This window comes from Rhipicephalus sanguineus, chromosome 7 (genome assembly GCF_013339695.2).
Source record: "Rhipicephalus sanguineus isolate Rsan-2018 chromosome 7, BIME_Rsan_1.4, whole genome shotgun sequence".
Classification (NCBI taxonomy): Eukaryota; Metazoa; Arthropoda; class Arachnida; order Ixodida; family Ixodidae; genus Rhipicephalus; species Rhipicephalus sanguineus.
In genome coordinates this window covers 163,829,232-163,850,550 of record NC_051182.1, presented here as the reverse complement: position 1 = coordinate 163,850,550, position 21,319 = coordinate 163,829,232, and the positions used below count along the sequence as shown (strand labels likewise).

Below are 21,319 nucleotides of genomic sequence, written 5' to 3'. Positions count from 1 at the left end.
ATGGCTGCACGCAATTAATAAAATTGTCACTTCGACTACTGGAGCAGTTCGACAGTATGATAGCGATACATTTGACTTTATCTCATCCTTTCATTAAATATGCGTATTCGGTCCAAATTTGGGCAAGTTATTCACGTTTACAACGAGGGCCCTAGCAGTCAAAATCTATGGCCTTACGGTCAGCTGGTGCGCAAACTTCAAGGGCGACATCGTAACCGGTGTTTGTCTTTTTGCTGGTATTCTAACTGACCAAGCCTCTCCTCGGCGCAAAAGCGGTGTTTTGAGCATGGTGGAAGAGTAATTTAGTAATTATTATTGACGCAATATTTCTTTTTAGTGTCCCTTTAGGCTTCATCTCTACACGAATGCATGAAATATTTGACCACTCCACGCTGGTAGACATGCAGCATCCGCGATTTAGCTGTTCTTTTGAAATTAACTCATCGGTTGAGTGACACGCTGCGCCCTGCGAAAACTCGCTGCCGAGGAAGACTCGCTACTCACCCCAAGCTGTGAAACAGGCGAGCATGAGGAGCAGCACGCGGCGCTTCATTCCAAGTGCTGCCACTGGGCGCCGTGGACGGGAACTGGCGGCCGAGTGATTGCACAGAGCCGATGATACTGCTCTCGCTTGGGCGGCGGTCGCGGCTCGCTACGATCGGGAGAAAAACATAAAAAAGGAGTCGTGCCACCGGAATTTCAATGAAGCTTCGTGTTGCTGACGTCACGGAAGGGCCGGCGCTTCGACTGACCTCAGCGTCCGCGTGAAGAATGACCCGAGGTACTTGGGAGGAAAGAGAGAAACTGAACAAAAACAAAACAATCGACTTTTCTTTCCGGCAACTCGTCCCTAATTTCTCTGGCGATGGGTGGACCTTGACCTGACGCTTTCACGCTGCTTGATCGAAACGTCGACAGCAAGGGCTGGGCATTGCAGTGAGCTGAAAACGAGGAAAATGCGGCGCCGTCGTTAAAAGGCCTTCACACTTATAGTCAGATACGCACGTTGTGGACTTTCACTAGTAGTGACTTCAAGCGCGAGCGACGTCAGCGATGAGAGTTTGCAGGAAATGTGAAGGAAGATTGGTACGGATGTTTAGCAGTGGATAGGACGGCGGTGGTGGCTGCAGGCGGGTCTAGCTTCGAGAGATGTGCTGGCAATTACTCCGCCAGGGGGTCTTGCTTTAGAAAATTTTACGAAAGTTTGTAATATTTTAACACTGCAGCGTAGACAGGAAAAGGAGATAAAGAGCGCACGGAGAAGAGCGGTGCCCAAGACGGCTGCCTGTGAGCGCTCGGAGCAGCGTTGGGCCGCCAACATACGCGGGTTTATTTGTCAACCACCAGTTCATAAAAAAACTATTACGCACTACGTGACTCCAGCTTGCAAAAAAGAGTGTTCAACGCTCGCCGAAATGGCCACGAACGGCGCTGGCTAACGCTCCCAGGTTTGCATGCACTGAAATACTCGATAATGTGAACGGGAGGATGACCGCCGTGGCAGCTGAACTGGACGCGTTATCCGAAGGTTTTATGTTGGGTCCCTACCGGTAGCAAGTTGTCTTTTCGTCCACTTTCAGTGCTGCATTGCAGTTAAAAAGGACTACAAACAAAGTCTCCTATACCTTCCTTGGCTTCATTGTTGGTTTCATTAGGCTGTGTCTAACAAAAAAAGAAAGAAAAAGAGCCCTTTATCGATTCCTCTCTTTGGTTCAACATACGCGTAGCATTTTGAAACTGTAATTTCAGTCGTTGCCTATCATAGTGTCACGTAACCAGGAAAGAGATCCAGGAAAACAGGCACGAATAGCTTCAAGAGTAGAACGCGATAGCGTAATCGGGCCCCGTGCGCATCGCCTTCTCAAGTGCTAGCCTAGTTTCGGATCTCGGTGGATGCTTCAACCGTTGCGCAAGGAAACGAACGTCTATGCGCGTAACATTGGCCGTTTCAAGCTATCCTAGAATGCTACTGCAAGTACAGTTGCGAAGTGCCCACTACGCCATAATTCTTCCTCTTGCGAATCAGCAAAGGGCCCACTACGCGCCCGTAAGGCAACACGCGATTATACGCAGCTGCTCACTTTGTTGGTGCTTTTGTTGCTGCTGCTGCTGCTGCTGATTAAATATGTCTGAGCGCTTTGTAATGGGCGGGCATTTAAAAAAAGCCACTTGTTGCGCAATTCACACGTTTGGACGCCTTGCGCGATTCTACGCTTCTGCCGCGCAATATTACAGGCGTTAAGTAGACTCCTCCCACTTCAAGACATTCATACAGTGTTTTTTTTTTCGAAGCAGCTTCAAGAAATGGCGTTGCTATGTGGTAGAACACCTGCATGTCACGCAGAAAGCCTGGGTTCGATTCTTGAACCAAAGTTTTTCTATTATTTTGTTTTATTGCTCGGTTTTTCGGTCACGGACAACGCTGATTTTTCGCTCACAACCAACGACGCTGACACCGACGCCGGAATTTCTGCGCAACGAGCTCTGATGCTGTCGCGTTAAAAGCAGCAACCAAGCGAAGGCTTTATTCGAGCGAACATGTGCTCGTGAAAATAAAACTAAGACGTAGCCACAATGTGGATGATAGACAGCCGAGAAGAAGCGTCGCCCCAGCGTCGCCCCGCTACTGACTGCCGTAGTTCGATTCCACAGGAAAGAACGACTCGCACACCCCCCTCGCATGTCCGTCATCGGGCTTGAGATCGGCGCCTGCGCAGAACTCATTCCGATGTGCCTCGTTTATATCAAAGCACAGCACTACACAAAAAGGTTCGATATCAGAGCAAGCACGCAGGCGGCGAAGATAAGCGGTCCGTAGCATCACGCGTGGCAATGGGCCAGGTACACACCACTTAAAATATTCTTCCCGAGCGCTCAGTGTCCGAGCACATGCTGTAAATTCTTGCTGTTTTTTTGTCTTTTTGTGTCTTGGTGTTTTCTTACACCTACTAGGCGCTGGTAATGCACCAAACGCATAACGACGCAGCGTGGTAACATCTTGGATTTAAAACGCGAACACCAGCGACTCTACCTCGCTATTCCCTCCATTCAATATTGCCACCTGCTCACCAGGTGCGGCAAGCGCGAGCCAGTAATCCACATGGAAGAAGATGTTCTGGGACAGTGCGCGCTCTCGCTCGGAGTTGTTGTTGTTGTTGTTGTTGTTGTTGTTGTTTTGGCAGTCATCTTCCCAGTCTTGTGCACGTCTCTCCGCCGGTGCAGTATTTGCTACTTTAAGTCCTTCTGTAACACGTGACAATATTTTTCCAGAGGCCAGTACACGCTACCTTGCTCGCAGTGCCTGAACGTTTATCGAGCATCACCCCCCTGTTCGCTTAGAGCGCGGCCTCTTCGACGACTCCCGCACAAACCTGCATGAAAGACTGCAGCGTCGACAAGTGCCATTCTGTGCTGTGAACAGACATCGTGCATGGGCTCCCTCTTTCACTCCTGTCTTTCTAGATCCTTCCCAATGCAAGCTAGCAAACAGGACATGTGTCCTAGTTGAACCCCGTACTTTTCTCTCTCTCATACTTCTTTTTGTACAGCAGCGAAACAAGTGACATCGTTGGTGGTGCCGCAAACGCTGCACCTTATATTAAATTATTCTTTCTTTCTTTCCTTTTACCCCAGTTGCCTTAGGAAAGCTTGGCAGGGTCAAAACGCACATTTCTTATACGCACAAACACAGCAGACAAACCTAAGGGAGAAATAAACAAATTGCAAATGGCGGAACTGTAAAAAAAAAAAGGACAAAAAGAAGGGAACAAATGGCAAAGTAATCTATAATACAATATAAACTTTCTTATCACAAATGAGCCAGAAATTAATACAGTTGTAGATAGTAAGACTTAAATGCGTTCCAATGCGTTCCAAATAAGTTTCAATTGATGACGGTTCGGGGCGAAAACGTATATTTGCAACAGTTGTTTCTTCCTGGAAGAGGTGTTATTGTGAGGTCTTTCTCTTGAGGCATAACTGCAATGAAACGTGGTAAACTTTTCTGATGTCGCCCTTTCTAAATAGTGGCCAAGTCTCAGGTATACCCCTAGTGTAGAGTACCTTTGCTTACAAAGAGAGGGTGGGGTGGTTCTACAGAGCCCTTTAACTTCAAAACTCAACGTCCCCACACACTGGGCCTCGTCCTTCGAGAAACCTCACCGACCTGCAATGAAACTCGCACGCATCGCCGCGTCCTCGGCCAGACACACCAACTAGTGGTCGTGGCATTTGTTGGCAACAACGCTTGCATATTATTTCCTCACGCATATTGCCAGTGCTGGCTCACCTGAAAGTGAATCTTACAGGAATATGGTAGATGAGTTTCACAAGAGCAACAACGAATTTTGGAAGAGTGGTAAATTACGCAACATGCAGGTCAGTCGAGTACGGTCTGATGGAGCGTTTCCTGACAGGCGTGAACTGAACGGGCGGCAATTTGGCGCTCAGAAGCGAACTAGGCTGGTGTAATTACGGCGGCTACACTGGAAGCGTTCCCGTACGCAAGAAAGCTGGCACTCTTGTTATATTAATTTTTTTCGTTAGAAACGTATCCTCAGCGTCCACTCGGTGGCTATGTCGACATTGTTGTGAGAAACAGGTCGCCGGTTCAATTACCGGTCGGAGCAGAACGAAAACAAGGCGGCATGCTTAGAATAGGATGCACGTTCAAGGATATGTACTAGAAGTACATACGGGGTGCCCTCCAGCCTACTGCTCATAACGGGTCAGCAAGAGCCCGAATAGACTTCTAAAGTGGCATATTATCTGCACTTGTATCCAGTGAACATACAGCAAGCACGTCACCAATGATAAGTAACTGAGTGTTGGGCCGCTCACATTCCGGAGTGTGCGTTACAATATCCTGTAAGCGGCGCTTCTACGCGATATTTATATCGCTAGCACTACAGAAGACACGCAGGCTCCGTTATACTAAACACAACGTCGCATGTGCGATTACCCGTCGTGGTGACCATATTCCAAGGCTGGCAAATACAGAACTCGCGCGCAAGCACTTAGGGGTGTGCTCATAGGCGTGCGCAGGGTTACCCATCAGGGGGGAGGGGGGTGAAGGTTCATCGTAGGCCCCCCCCCCCCCCCCCCTATTAAGTCAACGTATGGGGCAGACTTTGCCCCCACTTAGGTGAGTGTGTGTGTGTGCGGGGGGGGGGGGGGCTCCCCCTGCCTTCTCCCCCGTGCGCAAGCCTATGTGTGTGCCAACAGTAATGCTTGAGGCCGAATCGCCTACAAATCAACCGAATCGACTCAAGGGAATCTAACTCAATGGATATCAAACACTTTTCAAATAATGAACAGCTGCTTTAACAAGTACGCAAGTAACGTTTAAGTGAGCAGCACCTTAGGGGCCCGGGCTATCGTGTGCTGTCGTCGTCTCTTGTAGCTTGGCGTAACGCTGGCAAAACCACGAATAGCATACCCATCTGTAGCATATTAAGCGTGCGTTCGCGCCAAGGAGAAGTCTTTTTCCTCTTGTTCTTCGAGCGCCTTGATGATGATACCAACTGCGGAGCACTTTAGGGGCCCGGGCTGTCGTATGCTGTTGTCGCTTGGCGTAACGCAGACAAAACCACATATAAGAATAGAAAGAAAAAGAGGAAGCAAGCGAGAAAGAAAAGAAAAAATAAATCGGAAGAAAAATAGAAATAAAGACAGAAAATAAGACAGAAATAACTGGAAAAGAGAAAAAGAAAGAAAGAGCGGAGGAAAGAAAGAGAAAACCGAAGAGAAACAAAGAAGGCTTCCATCAGGCTTGGCATCACTAGCGCGAAGCTGCCTTAATTTTTGAAATAAAAGGGTTTGTTGCGTTCAGCATATTTCTGAATAACTTCATTGAGCACAAGGGGAGAGATTCGGCCTTGTTTGTATGACATTAGGAAAAATTTGCAGCGCAAAATAACACAAGGACGAGAAGGGAGGACACAACACGTGCGCTAACTTTCAACAGAAAGGTTTATTTCAACCGAAGCACGAATATATACAGTGGTGATGCTCAAACGCTACAGCCAGATGTCATGCGCAGAGAAGTACTTTTTTGTCATTCTGATTTTAACAGGAGACGTGCAGAGAAGTGAAATTTCTTATTATAGCCTTTTATAGAAGATATGCGCACCAACCACAAAATTAATGCACGTTCAAAAAATACAGTTCTTTTTCTGACAGGGACAGGGACGGCGTGCTTACACAATCGCTACCCAACTTTGCGATTTTGGCGGCTTCTACTATTAGTCTCGTTAGTTCATCACGGTTAGTCAATAACACCTTGGTGCTCTCAAAAACCGGGGCGCACCCACAAGCTTTGCAGTGCATCGCGAGCCAGCCATCGTTGCCCTTCTTTACAAGGTTGGAGTGCTCTCGTAACCTGTCATTCAGACAGCGCCCCGTCTGTCCGACGTACTGCTTTCCGCAAGAGAGGGGAATCTCATACACCACCGCCTCTCTACAGTCCACGAACTGAGTCCTATGTCTTATCTTGCAAGCAGAGGCGTTTTGCGGTGCTGGACTACTCAGTCTGCAAATAGAATTAAGCTTGCACGGGGCGGAAAAAACCACCTGCACATTAGCACGTGACGCCACCCGTTTTATGTTATGCGAGATTTTGTGCATGTACGGCACAACAGCTATCTTGTTTCGCGCGGCATCAGCGTTGGAACGACGACCTTGATTAGCGTGCCGGTATTTCTTAATCAAGGCCTCGGCGACTGACACCTGGACGTGCACGGGATAGCCAGCTTCCCGCAACCGACTTCCCGCAACCCGCAACCGACTTCTTCCCGAAGATGTGATTCTGCTATTCGGTGGATGTAACCCGTCTTTTTTACATGGAATGAGGATCACAAAAATCCTCAAATCTGAATGCTACAGGCAGGCCCGCCTACTGCGGCAGATGCTGACGAGCGCACTCTACGAGGACACAAAGGGAAGCCTAGCCAGACGAAGCCTTGGGCAATTCCTTCGCATCGCCAGCCAAGTCACCGAGTTCATCTGGTCCCGCCAATTGGCCAGGTTGCGCACTCGGTTACCGAAGAAGCCTACAGCGGCCCGAGACTTAATTCACTCGCCCGAGTCTCTGGTCCTTCCCGCTGATGTTAGGACTGTGTTGTCCTTGGGTCCCAAGTTCGCCGTCGAGCCCAAGCAGTCTCCCCCCGAGCTGCTGTCGTTTGTACTACGTCGTGTATCCCGCCAGGCTCCGGAATCCGAGGATAAGAGGTGCATCTCTGAGGGCGTCGACGTCCTATCCAAATGCAAGCAAGCGCCTTCCGAGGTTCCTCTCAAACGTGTACTCGTCTACCTGAAAGAACATTCCCTGCGCGTGCTTCCGGCCGACAAGGAAGGTGGATTTGCTGCGTTCACCGGTGAGCTGTACAATTCGAAAGCGTCTGAGGCAGTCTCGACAGTCTTCGAGAATCGTGTCAATGTTTCAATGAACAAGGTTAAGAGCTGCGCTAGGGATTTGTGCGAAAGACTCAAGCTTTCTGGCCTTAGTTCTAGTTTCCTAAAAGCAAAAAGATTTTCTCGAAGTATTTTTTAGCGCCAAGACGCACAAACCGGAGGTTCCTTTCCGCGTAATTGTGTCTGAAAATGATACGTGGCAAAAGTCAGTGGCTCTGTTCATACAGGATAAGCTCAAGCTTTTGCAAATCGACGACCCTTTCTTAGTGAAAAATTCCAATGATGTGCTCAAAGCTATCAGCCCTCTTAGTAACGAAGGTCTGTATGCCTTCTCCATTGACATAAAGGATCTGTACCACTCCCTACCTCATGACCAACTGCTGACATGTATTAGTGACAGTATCAAAAGCTTTGGCTGGATTGACTTCAAGGATGCTTCAGGGGTGTCGTCAAGAGGCTTTTTAGAACTTTTATCTTTTTATCTGAAGTCAACGTTCATCCTCTGGGACGATAAGCCTTTTATTCAAAAACAAGGAGTTTGTATCGGGTCTCGTATCGCTCCGCTTCTCAGTGACTTATTTTTAGCCCAACTTGACAAAAAGCTACTTAGCTTGTCCTCTGACGTAGGCACGTGGCGAATCCTTAGGTACGTCGACGATTACCTGATCATTTTTAAACACGACCGAGTTTCCTCTGAACCTCCAATAGCTAACGTACTGAACTTGTTCCGACAGTGCCTAGACCCTTTGTCATTAACGCATGAACTGCCTACTAATGATGGAAAGCTCCGCTTCCTTGATATCAAGTTCACGTTCCGTGATAACCGGACCTGCTGGCAGTATGATCCAAGGGGCAACAAGCAGTTCTTGCCGTTCAGCTCATCTCACACCAAACTCGTAAAAAGAAGCATTGTCAGACACTGCCTAGATAACGCTATCAGCAAATCTTGTGAACACTGTGTAAGGGACAGTCTCTGGAAGCAGTCCTCCCGCCTCTCGGAAGCTGGCTATCCCGTGCACGTCCAGGTGTCAGTCGTCGAGGCCTTGATTAAGAAATACCGGCACGCTAATCAAGTCGTCGTTCCAATGCTGATGCCGCGCGAAACAAGATAGCTGTTGTGCCGTACATGCACAAAATCTCGCATAACATAAAACGGGTGGCGTCACGTGCTAATGTGCAGGTGGTTTTTTCCGCCCCGTGCAAGCTTAAAGGGGTACTGACACAAAATTTCGCGGCCGAGATAGCCTGCTGGATCGATTCCCGTGTACGTGCGTGTACCATCTGCAAAATATCGGCAGCCAATAAAGCTTGGAAGGTATTTTATATGAATTTTGAAGTTCGCGAGCGCGATCCAGCATTATAGGCCACACCTAGTGCATTGACACCCTCGGAGGTGACCCGAGGTGACCCCCCTACTTCCCCTTCGTAACTGTTGCAGCCGGTACAAGTTACGATGACGTCGTAGCCGCCATTTCTGTTTTGACGCGCTTCCCGACGAATCGCTTCTCGCCAGCGGGTCAAACATGAAGTGATTCGCCACGTCGAAAATTCCTTCGATCTCCGTCGCAAGAAAATCGTCGCCATCAGACGACGATGAGCCCGACCACGACAGACCGCGCGGAAATGCGTCACTGTTCTGTGTGCTCACGTGACCGAGCGTTTCACTCGCTAGGTGGTGATAGTTGCACCCGGCGGCTTGCCGTTTTTGGAGCTCTGTCAAACCGAAACTGAGGCTGTGTCGGTAATGAGGAGCTTGTAATTAATTATCTGTCGCGCGCTGCAGCAAACGATGTGCCGTGTCATGACTAGCAGGCCCCCAGCAACACATTGCACCAAAAAAAAAAAAAAAAAAAAAAAAAACGCGGGGCGAAAATTTTTGTGTCAGGACTCCTTTAATTCTATTTGCAGACTGAGTAGTCCAGCACCGCAAAACGCCTCTGCTTGCAAGATAAGACATAGGACTCAGTTCGTGGACTGTAGAGAGGCGGTGGTGTATCAGATTCCCCTCTCTTGCGGAAAGCAGTACGTCGGACAGAGGTCGGACAGACTGGGCGCTGTCTGAATGACAGGTTACGAGAGCACTCCAACCTTGTAAAGAAGGGCAACGATGGCTGGCTCGCGATGCACTGCAAAGCTTGTGGGTGCGCCCCGGTTTTTGAGAGCACCAAGGTGTTATTGACTAACCGTGATGAACTAACGAGACTAATAGTAGAAGCCGCCAAAATCGCAAAGTTGGGTAGCGATTGTGTAAGCACGCCGTCCCTGTCCCTGTCAGAAAAAGAATTGTATTTTTTGAACGTGCACTAATTTTGTGGTTGGTGCGCATATCTTCTATAAAAGGCTATAATAAGAAATTTCACTTCTCTGCACGTCTCCTGTTAAAATCATAATGACAAAAAAGTACTTCTCTGCGCATGACATCTGGCTGTAGCGTTTGAGCATCACCACTGTATATATTCGTGCTTCGGTTGAAATAAACCTTTCTGTTGAAAGTTAGCGCACGTGTTGTGTCCTTCCTTCTCGTCCTTGTGTTATTTTGCGCTGCAAATTTTTCCTTCATTGAGCACGTCGTCGTGATACATTATGGAATACCTTCCTAAAGCCAGCTTGCTCTTCAGGTTGTATAATGTCAAGTGTGTTTCTTATCCAATTCGAAATTACGTTCTTCAACATTTTGTATAATACAGAAAGTAAGCTAGTCGGTCTATTGTTCTCCAAGTCTTTTACATCTCCCTCCTTGTGTGCTATTAAAATATTGGCTTTTCTCTAACTCGATAATACACTCGAAGTCTTGAGGCATTGTGTATAGGGTCGCCAGCTTCTTAAGCATAAAATCACCTCCATCTTTTGTCAAATCCACTCTTATTCCGTCTTCCCTGGCTTCTTTTCCGCGCCACAGCCCTTCCAACCTCATCGACAGTTACTCACGGACTGTAATTTCGCTCAAGGTTGGGTGGCTTCTCTATGAATTCTATACTGTTCCGAGTAGAAGCCATCTGCCACTTTCACTATATCATAACTAATTTGCATAAATAATCTTGCCTAATTTAGCGATTGGAGAGAAGTAAAATGACCATATAGAGCCATGAGAGTTTTGTTCTACTTTGTACGTATACTGTCCGTTGACATTTTGTATGGAAACACTGGAACGGCACTGCACGAATCAGCCCGAGTTGGTAATTATAACTGCTGTAGTTTCAAGAAATACTGACTGATGATGCGGTCCCTCTCCCTGGGATAGCTGAAAAACGGAAATGCCACTCTAATACGAGGGGCCACTATCGGTATTTCATTTTTTCCGATTAAAAACTATGTAGGCCCCAGAAGTCGCCGTCAAAATCTGTGACGTTGCGGTGATTGGTACGGGAACTTCAAGGCGGTGTCACCAGCTTCATTTTCTTACTCTCATTTTGCCTGTCTTCTCGCTGACCAAGGGTTTCTCGCTCAAGAGTGGTGCTTTTAATGTCATCAAGGGGTAACTTACAAATATTTTGTCTCTTTAGTGTCCATTTAACATCGTAAAGTTGAAGCCAAAGTCTGTTTATTATTCTAGTACACATTGAAATGGGAAACAGGTAAAATTACGCGAAGGCCAATAGGAAAGGGCGAACGTATTAGCATAGCCACTCAAAATGCCACGTAAGAAGCGAGAGTTATCGTAGAAAGCAACATCTGTGAATTCAGTCCCGATACCTCTGTTGTAGAACCGCCGCAGGCGATGGGGCAACCCTCCACGTGCTCTTGTTTATCGAGGACTGAGGCTTTCTCAATGCACGCCTGCTGCGCCTACCGAGAACGGCCTTTTCCGGAAGAAGCTCGCTATCGTTGCGGAAGCAGCGGCAGCCGGCGAAACTTTCCGGGGCGTTCGCTGGCGTGTCTCAATGTCACCACGAGCAACTCGCATTTCCGTAAAAAAACGAGTTCCTTGTGTTCATCAGAATGACCCACCCTTCGGCGATGAAGCAACTCGCCATGGTGGTCTAGTGGTTATGGTGCTCGAATACTGGCCCGAAAATCACGCGAATTCCGGCCGCGGCGGCCGCATTTCGATGGAAGCGAAATGCGAGAGGCCCGTTTACTTAGATTTAGGAGCACGTTAAAAAACACCAGATGGTCAAAATTTTCGGAGCCCTCCACTACGGCGTCCCCCATAATCATATGGTGTTTTTGGAACATAAAACACCAACAATTATTATTATTACCTCCATGAAGCCTAGACAATTGACGTAGTTCAATATCCATTCAATACAATTTCATTTAATTTCAGCCGAATGGCAGGGTTTGTGAAAAAAATGTTGACAGAGAGAGTTTGAGGCATACCTGAAGTTTTGTAAAAACAACAACCTTCACTGCATGTTTGGAAGAACTACAGTGTTCTGGGTCAGGGATATTAAAGAAAACAACGAACACTGATAAGAAATTGATTAGTGTACAAAGTGAAAGAACAATCATGCAGAGAAACGTAGAGTTTAACAGAAGTAAAAAAAATATATGCAGTTGTACTCAACACGAAAGCAGCAGGAAGTGCGGAGCAGTGATTCGCCTTCTTTTCGGCGACGCTGGCGTTCCAAACGTGCAGCCTGCTCGGCGTCCATGGCGGGAAAGGAAACCTTCTCTTGTGATGCAGTGGCGCCCAGTCCCCTCCTCCTTTCCCTCCTCCTGAACCTCACTTCCTTTCCCACCCCCTTGCTATAGTATACTATACATGGCTATGCTACGCTTTACCCTCCCCCATCCTGACGTCGTTTCCGTGACGGAAATACGTCATTGAAGTCTTGGTGGACCCCGGCATAAAACACTTTCGTGTTAAAATGTTCAAAAAGGCAACACATTCGGAACTACTCCGGTGCCGAGAATTTGCGCCAGCAGAGAAGTAGAATACATTCTGCAACAATTGTGTGCTTGCCTGGTTCATCTTAACGCCGCCAGGTGGCCCAACCTAACCGCTCTCACGTTTACGGCTACGGTAACCCTCTATGCTAAAGCAAAGAAGCGTGCGAACAAACTAAAATTCTCCAAAGTCGTCTTCGCAGGTTCGCGTGACGATGCGAAGCACGTTGTGAAATGCGAGCAAGTTGGGCTACTTCGGCAACACTCTGAGAAAAAATTAGTGTAGGTTCGCAGCTTTCTCGGCTTGCCTGGTGCAGCGGAGCTGTGGGTCGCCGCTCGTTACACGCCACTCTATTATGGTCTGCCGTCACTGAATTCGCTTTCGTTACCCTTCCTGCACAGTGACGTCGGTTTCAGTCGCGCTGGCGATGGGTCTAGATCGTGAGAATGAGCACCTCATGCTGAGTGTCCTCGCATACAGAAGAAGTCTACAGCAGGCTTTTTATAGCCTCAAAATTTGGTGGCACCACCCCTTTTTAAGAACTTGTGGCTGGGCGAGTTGGTGAGTACACAAAGTATCATTGTATGGTGATGTCGCAGTAGAACAGCGCCGGCGAAAACAACAGACCATACGAGGAGAAAGACACGTAACACAAGGCGCACTAACAACTGAAAGTTTATTCATTATCTGCACAGAATAAATACTGCCTTCACATGAATAAACAGAAGAAAGAAGGTTACAAAAGATATGACAGTGCGTCACGTGGTCACTTCTGCGCGTGCAAAACGGTTTCTGAAAGAAATCTGACATCCTTCTCTGAAAGCAAAACAGAAGGCATGCTGACACATGCTTTTTAATCTCTAGGGCTTCAACATCCTCCCTTGTTAACATGTCAGCTGACTTGTACATGACGCCAGTGCTTTCAAATCGAGGTGCGCAACCGCAGCCTCTGAAATGGATACCAAGATGCCCCGATACCACTTTCGTTGTGTTGTACTTGTGCTCTTTTAATCTATCATTTAGGCATCTTCCTGTTTGGCCTATGTATGATGCACCGCAAGGCAAAGGGATTGCGTAAACCACATTATCGGTGCACTGTACAAACCTGCCGCGATGCTTCTTAGTGCACACCGGTGTCTTACTTTCTTCGTCAACCGCCCGACAGATTTTTGCCAACTTGTCGGGTGCGGTAAACGCCACCTTTACTCCCGCACTTTCCTCCACTTTCTTCAAGTTGTGCGAAACGGAATGTACGTAAGGAATAGCGGAGACATTCTTTGTGCCGCACTCTTGTGCTGGTGCACGGTTGGCGTTAGCGCCTTGGTTCTTCACTTTTTTAGCATCTTTTCTGCAACGCTAGACAGAATTGCTCGCGGGTACCCCGCGTCTGTTAGACGACGAACCTGGTCGTCAAAACTACTTCGCAGCCGGTGAATGCATGATTTCTTTAGGGCATTGTCAAAAGATGAATGAACGATGCTACGCTTGACTAGCTTAGAATGCGAGGAATGAAACAACAAAACCGGTTTTTTAGCTGTTGGCTGGAATGCCCAGCAGACGTGACGAGGTGAAAAATGTTGTTTTCGCCGGCGCTGTTCTACTGCGATTATGAACCAACTAGCCCAAAAGTACATCTTGACAAGTGATGTCACGTGGCTAAATAAATAGCCAAACACGCACAAACACTAGCAGGTACAAACGCTTGTTTGCACCTGCGCGTGTCAGCGCGTGTGTCTGTGCGTGTTTAGCTATTTCTTAGGGACTCGTACGTGTCCTCTTAACGTTACCGTGTTACCGGAATACCGGATTGCGTTTACCGTTTTGCCGGAACGCATGTTTTGGAAAAGTTTTATCTCCCCATACGTAAACGTCTATGTACGTACGTAAACGTAAACGTTTACGTTTGCGCAAACCACTGAATGGTGATGATAACTGCATTTAAACAATATTTAATTTTGGTAATACTGAATTACCGCTGCGGCAAAATCATAAGAGGGGTTTTTAGCGTTTGCAGTATCCCGGTATACACAAAAGGGTGTAAGTTACCAGACGATGGGGTCGACATCTTGTGACGCTTCGTGCAACCACAGTCATGGACACGTTTGTTTTCGCCTAGTGTATTTGAGGGAAAGAACGACTGAAAAGGCAACTCATTGGTAACTATGCCGCTGCAAGGCATTTACACTGGAAGTGGAATGCACGATGTTTCTGCAATAACAATTTTGTGCTCGCTTGGTTCATCTTGACCCCGCTAGATGGCGCCATCTATCCAGCCTGTCAGGGGCTTTAGGCTTCTTACGTTTACGGCTTCGGTATTCTAGGTCGCTCTAGCTTCGGTAATCCGGCTGAAACAAGGTGATCGCAAGTGGCGCTCGCACTTCGGCTTATATTGACTCAGCGGCTGGAGTCTCCGCAAAGCGTGCATCGCGAGTAGCCACGAACGAATGTGGATTTGCGAGATAGGGCCGTAAACGTAACGCCCATCCGGCGAGTATTTTACGTTCCGTAAAAGTTTACATTCCATAAAGGCCCACGCATGCGCAGATTTATTCCGGTATCCGGTAACACGGTAACGTAAGGAAGGATACGTACAAGCTAAAAGTCCCTGTTTATCCGCGGGCACAGGAATAAATTTCAGTTGTTAGCTCAGCGACGTCCTTGTCTGCCCTGCCGTTGACCCTCGTTATTTTCAGTTCCGCTGCCCGAACCACCATTATTATGTACCAGTATTAGGTACATTCATTATTATGAAAACCAGTATTAGGTACATTCCCAGGATTTGGGGACATGTGTACGTGGCGCCATCTCTTGGCGGCAAGGGCGTCCTGCCATCACTGAGTGGGAAATAGGCGAAAAAAAAAACTATATCTCTTGAGAATAGCTAGTTATCAAAGACGACTCCGGGTTCTATACAGCAGAGACCTACTGGAACATTTTGGCAAAATTTTAGTATCGCACTACAAAGCGCCTGGCTTCCCAGGGCAATTGAGCACCTCCCATTGGAAACACATGGAGCCCCATTGTAAAATACTCTGGGAAGCCACGCGGTTCGTAGTGCGACACTCTAATTTTAACAGAATGTTCAAATAAGTCTCTACTGTATAGAACCGGCAGTCGTTTTTGACAACTAGCTTTTTTCGTCAGATATGATTTCTTTCGCCTATTTCCCATTTAGTTACGGCAGGCCGCCGCTGTCACCGACGAGAGATGGCGCTAGGTGCACATGTCCCCAAAGTCCTAGTCATGTGATGCAACATGGGAGGAGCCCCCTGCGCGCTAGTCGCGTCTTTCAGGACTACTAAAGTTTGACCAACCAACTAAAGTTTGACCAACCAAACGGCACCAACCAAGTTTGATGCCGTTTAGACACGCATGTTCTGCTTAAAGAATTAGGATAAGTGCCATTAAGCCTCTTCCTGCTTGGCTTGATTGGACGTTGAAGTTATTATAAGCTACGTAAAAAGAAATGTTCGACATATTTGCTTGTTGTTTTTTTTTCAGGAATCTACAGTAGTGTGTAATTTACGCAGAGGGAACAAACGAGGCGTGCACCAACTGTTGAAGCGTATCACTGCCTCTCCATTGCACACTGCTTCAGAATAGCTCGTGCGGGCATTGACTCCATTTCCTGCAGCACCAATTGATCACGTTTTCATATGTGCGATGACGTCCGACGTGTTGCCGCTCAGGCTGCTTGACGATCGGTTATGGCGTTCCTTAAACCGACGTGTCGCGCTGTTTGCTATCCGTGCCAGCTTTTTTTATTGCTAATACACACCTGTACGCATGCCTTGGCAAAGTTCGCGGAGTGAACTTCACGCAGTTCTTTGCGCTTTACGGCTGATACGTACTTCCGGTGTTTGTGGTGGAGGTCAGAGGACAGCAGCTAAAGGTGCCGCATAATAGGCGGTGTGCCGAGGTCTCCGCGTTCCTCCCTGCCAACCATTGACGTCTGCAGGATTTTGTGCGAACCCGTGTTGCATTGCGATGGCGGAGGGAGCCAGCGTTGGTGTGCTTTGAAAAAAAAAAAAGGGGGGGGGGGTGTAGGGCGAGGTCAAGTGCTCCTTCTGCGCATCTCTGGCGACGCCCTTGATACCAGCTAGACCAGTGGTTCTCAGCCATGGATGTTTCGGGCACCCTTTGTGGACCAGTGGTACTGATGAGGGACCCCTTGTCACTAAGTGAGAGAGAAAAGAAAAAGGGGGGGGGGGGCGTCATAAATTAACACAACATGCAGCGTGAAATAGGTGCCTTTTATTTCTCCCTGGCAAAGGATGGTCAAACTAAAGTGCCACGCCAGTTCGATCTCAACAGCTTGTCAATAAGTTGTGCGCTGTGCAGCCCCATTCCAGCTGTTTATGGCTATGCTTGCTCTTCAGATATGCATGCCTAGAAAAAGTATGATCGCATGCGCATGTTGCAGAAAACTGAAACAACAACAAAAGCTTTTCAGCCATCTCATGGAGAAGGAGAAACGTAAGTCAGCTCCATCGCAATGCAAAAAATGTTATGCGGTGAAGCATACCGAAAATTAGAAGGGACCGCTGTCACGGGAAATAGTGTGCCTCCAAAAATCGCGTCTTTGTTTTTCGAGGATAGGTTTCGCCGACTCCCAAGAATGACTACGTGGACTCTCAGTTGAGGACCATTTGGCTCAACGATGCGCTGCTCACTCCCCCATTTAGGGCCAACACCTTAGATGCCTCATCAAACGCCAAAATTGACCGTCGGCATCGGTGGCGTCAACACGAGTGATGCAAAAAATTATCATCACGTGAAGATGTCACCATATGACGTCATCATTACGCGACAGATGGCCAATGTTTTTGACGTCCTCATGACTCCACATAACGTGACACCGCATTATGACGTCATCACATGACATCGTCGCTTGGTCAAAGGTGGGCGATCCTGGGCGCCGCGATGAGCCTACGCCACCCCCCCCCCCCTGAAGGGAAACCCTGCGCACGCCCATAGACCTAGCGTAATGTCGAGTTCACGCAGCTGCGAATTAGTTCGTGCGCTCCACCAAGAGCAAGGCAGATGTAATTTAACGCAGGGATCTAAAAAATAGAATTTTGAAAATGATGCCGGCTGTTGGGATCCTCGCTTTGCGAGCAGCTGTTGCTTAACCCATGCAGCTATCTGGTACATATGCGATGTAAGTAATATTTCCTGTGTACTGCGCCACAAAGACGGCAATCTATAGCGAAGTTAAGGAATGCAAAAGTGTGGAGTGGATGCTTGAGCTTCGCCTTCAAGAATAGAACGTCTCAGTCGCTAGCCAAGTTCGCCACTCGGTGGACACCTCTGTCGTGCTGCAAGGAAAGGAACGTCTGTGCGCGCAGAACTATCCTAGAATGCCCACTGCAAGTATAGTTGCCAAGTTGCGAATGGGCCAAGTACCACGACGCGTCCGTAAGGCAACACGAGCACCCCCGCTCTTTGTTGATGCTGTTGCTGACGATTAATTATGCCTGATCGCTTGTAATGGGTCGGCCTTTAAACCCTTTGCACAAATCACTTGTTTCTACGCCTGGTGCGCTTCTGCCGCGCATTATTACACTTGTTAAGGAGGCTTCTCGCACAGGACATTCGTATAGGGTTTTTTTTTTTCAAAACAAGTTCCCACTCCAACCGATTCCCACTCCGCTCCCACTCCCACTTCCCACTCGAACGCACTCTCGATTCCCACTGCAACCGAAGATTGTTATTTATTTCTTTGCATCTATCTCGATTTCCCCCTCGTCGACAACGGCGATTTTTCGCTGGAATTTCTGCGAAACAAGGTCTTTAACGATATCGCGTTAATGAAGTACGGTGTGGTTTCTACGTCCGAAAATTCACAAGGAGTTAATGAGGAGAAATCGTTCCTTCGTGTTTGTGAAATATGCCCTCACTACTTTGCACAGCTGTTATTCCACGCAGCGTTGAACTAGACCTGGTTGAAATGGCTGTTGCCAGCTGATGCAGTCGGGGATGCTTCCGCTCTTTTTGTTACTTTTGTCGCTATCAGACTACACGTCACACAACTGAAATCGCAGCGGCCTATTTTCCTGTTTGCGTAGGCTGAATGCGTTTCAGTGGGCATATTGCAACGTGCCACTCATGGATGATGAAGAGCTGCAGGTAAGGGCGCTTTCTGTACTGTGCGCAGCCTTCCGCTAGAGGCATTTCATGTCCAGTGATTACCCAACGTTGACTCATACGACGCTGCACGTGCGATATCGGGGAGTTAGGAAACACCGCGCGACGAATGATCTGGAATCAGTCCTGAAAAATTACTTGAGGAAAAACTGGTATGGCGCAAGGAGGACGAAGCGAAGGCACGAACTGACAGACACGGGCACCAACTTCGAACTTGACAGAAACCACGCCAATTTATATAGGCTGCCGAACAAGGTAATCTCATAACAGAAATAGAAACATCGCAGAACTAACAATTCGGCGGTCAGCTGCAACATGGGCGGGCACTTGGCAGACCACTGCAAGCGCTTTGGTTGTGCGCCACACTTCAGCCGAACCCCGTTTCTAAGGAGAGCAAGCTGCCGCGCTGAAAGGGAGACAATTGAGGCGTTTCTAAGAAGGGCAGACAGCCAGTGCGTTAGTGCCCCATCACTAGATTTAAGTGAGAAAGAAGCGATCTTTTTGGAAGATAGTCCGTAGACACGTAGAGTCTACAGGCTAGATTGTGCGCTGCTCATTTTGCTTCTCAGTAGGGTTGACACGTGTTCATGTGTGGCTGGCATGTTTTATACAGCTCGGGTCAGTGCTGTTTCCGGCGCATGCCTTGACTATGATTCAGTGGCTCATCATGAATTGTTGGTTCTGCCATGTTTCTATTTCTGTTATGAGATTAGCTTGTTCGGCAGCCTATATAAATTGGCGTGGTTTCTGTCGATGGAAGTTGGCGCCCATGTCCGTCATTTGGTGTCTTCGCTTCCTCCTCGTCCTCCTTGCGCCATACCAGTTCTCAACAACAAGCACATACTAGCCAGCTCCAACATACTAGCTCAACAACAAGCCCTGTTGAAAAATTACTTTCACGAAGTAGAAGGCAAGCTACAGGCTTCGCGCAAAGTTATCGCGTAGCTTGGTGGATTTGTTCGCACACGTAAAGGAGTTGCAATAATGTAGGTATGTAACGCACTTATGGGGTTTTACGTGCAAAAACCATGACCTGGCTATGGGGCACGCCGTAGAGGGTAAATCTGGCTTAATTTGGACCACCTGCGGTTCTTTACTGTGCACTTAAATCTAATCACACCAGTGTTCTTGCATCGCACAGACATTGAAAGGCGGCCGCTTTTCAATAGGCATGGTGTAAAACGGAGTTGATCCACAAGTCAGAAAGAGAAAAGAAAGTCTACGTCCCTTGTGATTGCTGAACTATGAGTCTTACTCGCCACTTCTCTTTAGTAATTTTTTTTTTACAGTTTGAAGAAACTGCATTATTAATCCACTGAACAAACGAGGTTGCCCTTCAGTTAACAATTCCGAAGCGCTCTCATCATACACTCGCCCGTCCTAGCGCTCTTCGGTAGGAGGGGCGCCTCCTGTTTGACGTCGACAAGTTATTGCGTGCTATTGGCCGACATAAATCAAGAGCGGCGTTTGTATCACATGTGCATCTTGCCATGGGATGCCGCCGGACCTTTTCAACGGAGAGCAGAATCACCTCATTCCTGGACGGTTGCACGAGAGTACAAAAAACATGGCTGATCCCTCTGTCATAGGAATCGGTATAGCACGCAAGTGAAACGTGTTTTCACAGACGTAATTGAGCGTTTGTTGTGAATTGTTTCGGCACAAGGGCGAAGTAATGAATGCTATAGCAGCAAGTTGTAATGTCACGCGAAGAACGGCAAGCGGCTCGAAACTTGCAACGCGCTGCTGAAGCAGAAAGGACGCACGGAAAGAACATACACAGGATGAGCGCGAACTAACAACTGTCACAGCTCGACAGTTAAAGCACGCTGCTCAAACGCAAACGAGGACGCACGAAACGAACGCACGAGTATACACAGGATGAGCGCGAACTAAGTGTCACAGTTGTAACTTATTTCCGTGTGAGCAGCGCGCTCCTTTCGCAAAAGCGGCTGCTGCAGTGAGCGAAGTGACCTTCGTACACTCTGAAACTTCAACGCAAACTTGCGGCGAGAGCACACGACGTACAAACCACCGTCATCACGAAATAAGCGCGCGCGCACGAGCGACCACGTCCTGTAGAGGCGCGCGCTCATCGCAACGCGTGGGGCGACAACCTTTAAAGCGCGCCCTTCTAGAGTCACTGGAAAATTTCAGAGTACCGCAAAGGTAGGCTGCACGCGGGCAACATTGGGCGGCGGCGGCCATATCCCTTCCGGACCGTCCGGCGCGTTGGTAGCGTGTGTTGAGAAGTGATCGATCTTTTCCCCTCGATGCCGTGTTACGCTCGGCGTAACTGCAATATGTGTGTGTGTGTTTCTTCAAAAGGATATCAGAAGTGATTTCGAGTCATCGACAGTCATGAATCGACTGCGCGGTAAGCGGTGTAGCTAATGAAACGTGCGGCGAATGTTGCCATGCGCTCGCGAACTCTCTTCGTGGCTTCATCGGTCTCTTTTCGTTTCACGGCCGGGTGTGTTCGAAAGGTCCGGAGCTGTATGGTTGCATTAGCGTAATGACCGTACGAGATGCCCTTTATTTCGACACTTGGTAAACGTTGACTGTTTGCGCTAGCTTTGCAGTCGGTGTTCAGGTTCACTTCATAGCGCATTCGAGAACATTATCGAACATCGAGAACATTCAGCAATCTGATCGCTGACGCATGCCTTACTTGCGCACCATGCTTGCCGTTCAGCTGGGTGTTATCTGTAATAGAAGTGGTGTGTGTAAGGTAAGTGGAAGTTGTGCGTGAAGTATTTGTCTCAGTTCGAAACGCCAGCAGCCGAACGCACGGGCGAATCGGCGTGTGGTAGGTAAGGTGCATTTTATTTTGCGAATACATTGTCATTTCCTAACAGATACGTAGAAAATAGGCCATCAAAATGCTTGACGTCACTACTCAGTTGTTTCATTTCCTATTTTCTGTCTCCT

At 48.1% G+C, this 21,319-nt stretch overlaps 1 protein-coding gene across 1 annotated transcript in view; it reads left to right on the top strand.

The window, feature by feature from the left end:
- Positions 1-18,349: 18,349 nt before the first annotated feature.
- Positions 18,350-21,319, top strand: part of LOC119399230 (ATP-binding cassette sub-family C member 2) — an 85,309-nt gene continuing 82,339 nt past the window's right edge. Inside the window, exon 1 of the mRNA XM_049417584.1 lies at positions 18,350-18,370. Within this exon, the coding sequence (XP_049273541.1) occupies positions 18,350-18,370 (21 nt within the window). The remainder of the gene's footprint in view (positions 18,371-21,319) is intronic.